At 65.3% G+C, this 6,558-nt stretch overlaps 1 protein-coding gene across 1 annotated transcript in view; it reads left to right on the plus strand.

Moving 5' to 3' along the window:
• The first annotated feature begins 383 nt into the window (after window positions 1-383).
• The window catches only part of ZFPM1 (zinc finger protein, FOG family member 1), a 78,353-nt gene continuing 72,178 nt past the window's right edge, over window positions 384-6,558 (plus strand). The window contains exon 1 of the mRNA XM_032284661.1: window positions 384-765. Within this exon, the coding sequence (XP_032140552.1) occupies window positions 726-765 (40 nt within the window). The 5' untranslated portion in view covers window positions 384-725. The remainder of the gene's footprint in view (window positions 766-6,558) is intronic.

The following is a 6,558-nucleotide window of genomic DNA, read 5'->3' on the forward strand; positions in this document are numbered from 1 at the left end:
GCCTCAGAGTCCCCAGCCAGGCCTGGGGACATGGCCTCCGGGCAAAGCAGGAGTGGGGGAGGCTTGAGGTCTCCCGGGGCGGGGGCGGGGCGGAACCAGGAAGGGGCGGGTCCTCGAGGTGGGGCGGGGCCAGTGCCTTGAAGGCCCAGCCGGACAGGGGCGGGGCCGCGGCGCTGGAGGCGGAGCCAGCGCCCTGAAAGGTTGGACCGGCGGGGGCGGGGCCGTGGTGCTGGAGGCGGAGCCAGCGCCGGGAAGAGCCGGGCGGGCGGGGGCGTGGCCGCGGCGCTGGGGGCGGAGCCGGGGGGGGGCCGGGGCGGGGCGGGAGGTGCGGCGGCCGACGTCGCTCAGACCCCGCCCCGCCCCGCGCCTCCCGCCCGCCCGGAGCGCCCGAGCCGTGGCCGCCAGCTCCGCCGCTCGCCGCCCGCGGGTTCCATTGAGAAAAGCCGAGCGGCGGCGGCGGCGGCGAGTGCGCTGGAGCAGAGGAGCCGGCACCCGCCCCCGGGGCAGTCCGCGCGCCCGCAGCGCAGGACCGTAGCCTCGGGCCTCCACGGCGGTGCCAGCGGCTCCCGGGCCGGGCGCGCGGGCTGGGGACGCGGGCCCGGGCGGCCGCGGAGACCGGGGGCCGGGGGCATGAGCGGCCCCGCGGTCCCGCCGCGCCCCCGCCGCCCGCCGCCGCCCGCCCGGGGCTAGAGGCGGCCGCCGGGAGGGCGCGCGGCGCCAGAGACATGTCCAGGAGGAAACAGAGCAACCCCCGGCAGATCAAGCGTGAGTCAAACTTTGCCCGCCGTCCCCGCCGCGCGCCCGACCCCCGCCGGGGCCCCGCCGCCAGCGCCTCCCCCGCGCGCCCCCCCCGTCTCCGCTCTGCCCCGGGCGCTGGCGACCTTCACCCCGCGCCGCGCCCCCCGCGCTGTGCCAAGCGCGCCGTAATCTAATCTCTGCCGGCAGCCCGGGCCCCCGCGTCTCGGCTTGGGCACCGGGGGTCCAGCCCAGGAGGGGGCTGCGCAGAGGCTGGGAGGAGGGTGGTTGGGGGCGCGGCCCGGGCGGCGCCCGGCCCCTCGCGGCCTGCCCCTCCCCCGCATCTGTGAGATGGTGCGGTGATAGGGCGGCCCCGATCTGGGCTCAGATAAAGTTTAAAATATTCCATTCTGCAAGTCCCGTCCTGATAAGATCGTTCTGTCGGGACGGGCTGAAATTGTGATCTTATCTGGCGCGGTTGACTCTCCCAGGCTTTCTATGTAGAAGCAGAGAGAGAGACCTGGGAGGGAGAGGGGACACCCGGGGCCGCGTGGAGATGCCTGGTCAAGTGGCAGGGACCCGCCCGCGCCCACCCCCACCGGTGCCGCTGCAGAGCCGCAGGACAGGGGAGGGGGCAGCGCGCAGCTGCCGCAGCCTAGGCACTTGGCTCCAGCCCCCCAGCTTCCCCTTCCCCGGCCCCTGTGCCCTGGCGCCGGGGTTCTCAACCCAAGCCCTGCTTGCCTGGCGACACCTCCTGGACCCTGCAAGTGTCCCAGCCAAGGCGACAAGGGCCGCAAATGGTGCCCTTGGCATCCCAGGGGGCTGCTCCGGTTCAGAGAAGCCCCTCCCAGGACGCAGCCCCGGGCGGGGGTCGCCCCTGCACGCGACCAAGTTTCTCGCTGGTCCGGCTCCCTGCGGGGTCAGAGGCTGCTGCCCCGCCGCCACATTGCCGGTGCCCCAGCGGTGAGAACTGTCGGGACCACTGTCTGGCCTGGGCCTCTGGGTTGTACCAGGAGAGAGCGAGCGCACAGGAAGCGCCCCTCCGCACCCTACGCCAATAATAACTTTGCGCCTCCAACGTAGGGCCGAGGCGCAGGTCTTCTTCCCCGTGGCGCCTCCTCGGAGCCTGACCGGCAGGTTGTTTGAGCCCTGCCGGGAGGCCACGACGAAAACCCGCCCGCTGCCCAGCCGCAGGCGCCCGGACACTGCCTCCTTTGTCCACACGCCCGCTGCCACCAGGACCCCTTGTGCGGAATGGGGATCACAGGCATGAACCGGGTTCCCGTAACCCAACTCCCCCGAGCAAACGGGACCTGTTTTCCGAAAGTCGCCTTCTATCATGTCAACTCAAGTATTAAAAACCACCCACAGGTCCCGATCTGCGCTGGTTCTCTGGTTTCTTTTTCCTTCCTCCCCTGAGCGCCTCTGTTGGGTTCTGGGGCGCGCGCGCGCGCGCGCGCGCGCGTGTGTGTGTGTGTGTGTGTGTGTGTGTGGTGTGTGTGTGTGTGTGTGTGTGTGTGTTTCGCTGTGATGAGAAATGCAGATAGCTCCGGCAGGGAGATCGCAGGTTGGGAACCGATCACCAGAGCTGATAAGTCCGCCAGCGCCAGCGAGAGCACGGAGCTCAGCCCATCAGGGCGGGCAGAGCGCGCGCACTTTGAGAACTGGGACCGCGGCGGGTGCACCGTGCGCCCTCGCGGGGCATCCTGGTTGCGCCCTGGGACCGGGCTGGGGAAGGGCCCGAACGAGGGAGGCGGGGCCGCTCGCCGCCCGGGGCGCCTCCTCCCCTTGGCAGATCTCAGCACGTTAAGATGCGGAGGCTGATTGTCACCAAGCGGCAGCCCCCGCCCGCCCTCCGCCAGCGCCTGTGCGTGCCCCCTGCCCTGGGCTCACCTGCGGCCCGGCCAAGAGTGCGGAGGGGCGGGGGCCGAGCGCCTTGGGCCGCCCACCCCCACCCGCGCCCCCATCAAAGCCCTGGCGCAGCTGCCCGCGCCTCTGTGCGCCTTTTGTTCCGTGCGGAGATAGATGTGCCGCGCTGATAAGGCGAGCAACCGATGGTGGCTGCGATAGGCGCTTCCATTTATTAACTTCAAACGTGGGAGCGGGGGCAGGGCGAGGCGGGAGCGCGGCCTTGGCCGGCCAGATGGCGGAGGCGATAGGCCGGGCCGCCTCGGGGAGCGCGGGGCCGGGGCAGCTCGGGACCCCCAGCGCCCCCAGCCCGTCGGGCTTTCCTCCCGCCCGAGTCGATGTGAGCTCAGATAAGCGCTGGGCCGGTCTGCCCGATGGCGATCGCCAAGAGCGATAAGAGGCCTTATCTTTGGCCACCAGGCCCGGCCGGGTTGGAGAACAGCGCGGGGGCGTCGAGGCTGGGGCGAGTGGGGGTATGGAACGGCCCGGGTGGGGGCCGGGGGACCGGCGTCCCTGCGCTGGTCTGTCTGGGGGAGCTTTCTCCCCAAACACGCTTAATTACCAAGAAGTTGATCCTCCCCTGTGGCCGGTGGTACAGTCCATCAAAATGAAAGAAAACTGACTTTGCCCTGGCCGGGAGGGGGAGCGGGGAGGACACCCCGCCCCGATTCCTCTTAGATGGTGCGAGACCGCTGGAGGTGGGTTTGTCACCTCCAGAGAGAGGAGAGGGTGTTTTCCCCTTGAATCATGCTGGTGTTGTTGGCAGTTCCTGGCAAGAACAAGTGTACGCTGCTTGGAGTTTTCTTAAAAAAAAAAAAAAAAAAATCAAGGTGGTTTCCATGGCCCAGGCTGCTCTGGGGGAGGCCAGTGCGCCCTGTTGAGGAGGCACTGCAGACCTGTCTGGGCTGAGCACTGTTTGCTGAGCACTGCTGCATGCAGGCTCTGGGTCCCGGTGGCAAATGAGAGGGGCTGAGGACGTCAGAAGGGGCAGCAAAGGGGAGCAGGGGGCACGTCTGGTGGTCAGGGACACTTCTTGGAAGGAGGTGATCTTTGGCACTGCAGGGCTGGCCTCAGTTTCTCCACTGCTGTCAGGGGAGTAGGGGCCAAGAGGCACCTGCAGGGGGACAGCCTGTGCCAGCAGGCAAGGGTGAGGTCAGGGGAGTGGTGGAGGCCAGGCAGGTCCTCAGTCTCACACTCTGAATAATGGAGTCAGGACTAGGACCTGGGACTGGGGGTCCCCCAGGTCAGGCTGGAGATATTGAGGGTCCTCAGAGGCCCTTTGCAGTGGAGGGTCCCATGGATCCCCCATGCCAGATAGAACCCTAGGCCAGCTGGGTAGGGCCTTCCGGAAGGAGCCAGGGGGGTGGGGGGGTTGTCCCTGAGCCCCTCCCGTCCCAGCCCAGGCAGCTGCTGCAGCTCAGAGGAAGGTGTTTTTCACACACTCTCAGAGTTTGATTAAACAAATTATTGGTAGCCACAGGATGACTAATTCACTCCAAACTTCAAAATCACCCACCTGCTCTGCCCAGCACCCACCTGTGGGGCTGGCGTTGCCATCTGGCAAGGGCCAATTCCAGTTCCAGAGAGGGCTGAGGGGCCCAGAAGGAGATGGGGTGGTTTCTGTGCCGTGTTATGACCATGAGCGGGACGTCCACACACAGCCATCCACACTGGGCTCCTGTGTGAGGTAGGCACTTGGGTGTCCAGGCTCTCAGGGGCCACCTTACCACACCCACTACCCAGGGGGGTGGCAGAGCATCCAGGAAAGAGGAGACTTTGGGGGCCTGGCTGACCCTGGTGCCCAACCACTGGGGACAAGCTACTGTGCCTTCCAGGGCACCGTTTCCCCCGTCCGAAAAACGGGTATGACTGTCTGCCATCCAGGGGCTCAGGTCCTGCCCTCAGCTTACCTAGTCCTTGGCCCAGTCACCCCGTCCCTGGTCACCACCCCAAAGGGAGTGATGCCTGCACCTGCCTGGCTCTTAGGCTGCAAAGCCATCGCTGTCACCTCAGTCCTGGTCCCAGACACATTTTTCTCTCTCTTTTTTTTAAAATCAAATTTAAAAAAAAAATAGACATGGAGTCTCACTATGTTGCCTAGGCTGGTCTTGAACTCCTGGGCTCAAGGTATCCTCCCAGCTCAGCCTCCCAAGCACTGGGGTTCCAGACATGAGCCACTGCACCTCCCCTCAAGCCATGTTTAGCAGAGAGAATTAGAGATCAGGAGGGCCTCTCAAGGCTCCCCCACCCCTAAGCCTGGACTCCAGCAGGGTCAGGCGAACCCCGGAGCCCACACTGTCACCCAGCTCCGGGCCAATTGTGATTTGCCCACTTTCCTGGGCCTCAGGGAAAGGAGATGGCTCTTCCGTTCATTTGATGGGAAGAATAATACTCATAACGTCTAATGTTTACGAGCCGTCTCTGTGCCAGGCTGTGTATTAACAAGGCAGTCCTCTTCTGATCACTCTGACATCTGGGGAAACGGAAGCCTAGAGATGTTTCTTGCCCAAGCAAGTGATGGAAGCAGCGTTGGGACCCAGGCGGCCAGGCTTGTGCTGTTTAAGGGTCTGTCTGTGGACACCAAGCTGCCTTCTCACCATCTTCCAGCTTCTGTCTGCCCTGCCACCCTGGGTCTCGTTCAGCCTCAGTCTGCACATCTGTGAAATGGGCCTTTGAGACTAGAGGCCCTCTGAGGTCTTTCCCCAGCCCCTCCCTGGCTGACCCCCAGATGGCCTCCTTCCTAAGACATTACTATGTCTGAGGATCCCCTGGGAGGCTTCGCCCGGTCCTCCCTGGACCTGGGACTCCCGTCAGCTCAGCCAGTCCCTCCCCAGAGGTCAGCAGGAACCCAGCGTGGCATCCAGCACCGCTGGGGATTTAAATGGGTCAGTTGGGGAAGAAAGGAGGAGGGAATGTGATGCCATTAATTGTGCCCCTTATCTCCTGTTTCTATGCCAACCAGACGTTCCTGGGCTTGACGGGCTTGTGAATAATACTCCGGCTGGCCTATCTGCCATCGACAGCCTCCTCCTGGAGGCAGCTGTTGCCTGGCTGATTGGTATCGCCAAGCCCATGGACCCGGCCCGGCCACACTCGGGCCTCTGCCGGCGCTCCTGCCCACCGGCCACCATACTCCTGGGTATTCCTGGAGGTACCCAGTGCTCCTGACCCCATTTCACAGAGGGGGAGACTGAGGCTACAGCGCAGGTCTGCTCTCCAGACCTCGTCTGCTGCTCTGCACTCAAGCAGGAGTGGCCCAGACTGAAGGGAAGGGGGTTCAGAGCCTGCAGAGGGTGTCGCCTGCCCCTGGTGTGGCTGCGCAGTCTTGGAGAGTCCCGCCACTCTGGCCGCAGATGACCCCATGGTGAGGGCGCAGCCGCCTGCACACTGCAGGCAGGCGTGTGGCCTCATGAGCCCAGGGAGAGCCAGCAGCCGGCAAGACTGAACTCGTCAGGGCCTGTGTTCGAGCCGAGACTCGGGGGTCAGTCTCGTCCCCACAGAGTGTGCCTGCCGGAACTCACTGTCAGATAAATGACGGGACAGACGCGCGGCTCAAAACGGACACGGCCTTCTCACACCCCAGCTCTGCCCTTACACACGGAACTCGGGGCAAGGCCTGCCCAGGTGAGCCTCCGTTCTCCCATCTGCAAAGTGAGCTTAGTGATGGTGCCACCTGCGCTGCTGTGAGATGGAAGGAAAGTGCCTGTTATCCGAGACAGCTGCCACCAGCCCGCTCCCCTCTCCTTCCCCTGCGCTTCCTCCCCTTCCTCCTTCCTTTCCCTCCTCCTTTTCCTTATCCCCCTCCTCCCTCTCCTGTGCCTCTTACCCTTCCTCCTCCCCTCCCCCTCTTCCTCCTCCCCTCCCCCTCTTCCTCCTCCCCTCCCCCTCTTCCTCCTCCCCTCCCCCTCTTCCTCC

The sequence above is a fragment of the Sapajus apella genome, unplaced genomic scaffold, assembly GCF_009761245.1.
Source record: "Sapajus apella isolate SASKATOON/1434 unplaced genomic scaffold, GSC_monkey_1.0 scaffold15, whole genome shotgun sequence".
In the NCBI taxonomy this organism is placed as follows: Eukaryota; Metazoa; Chordata; class Mammalia; order Primates; family Cebidae; genus Sapajus; species Sapajus apella.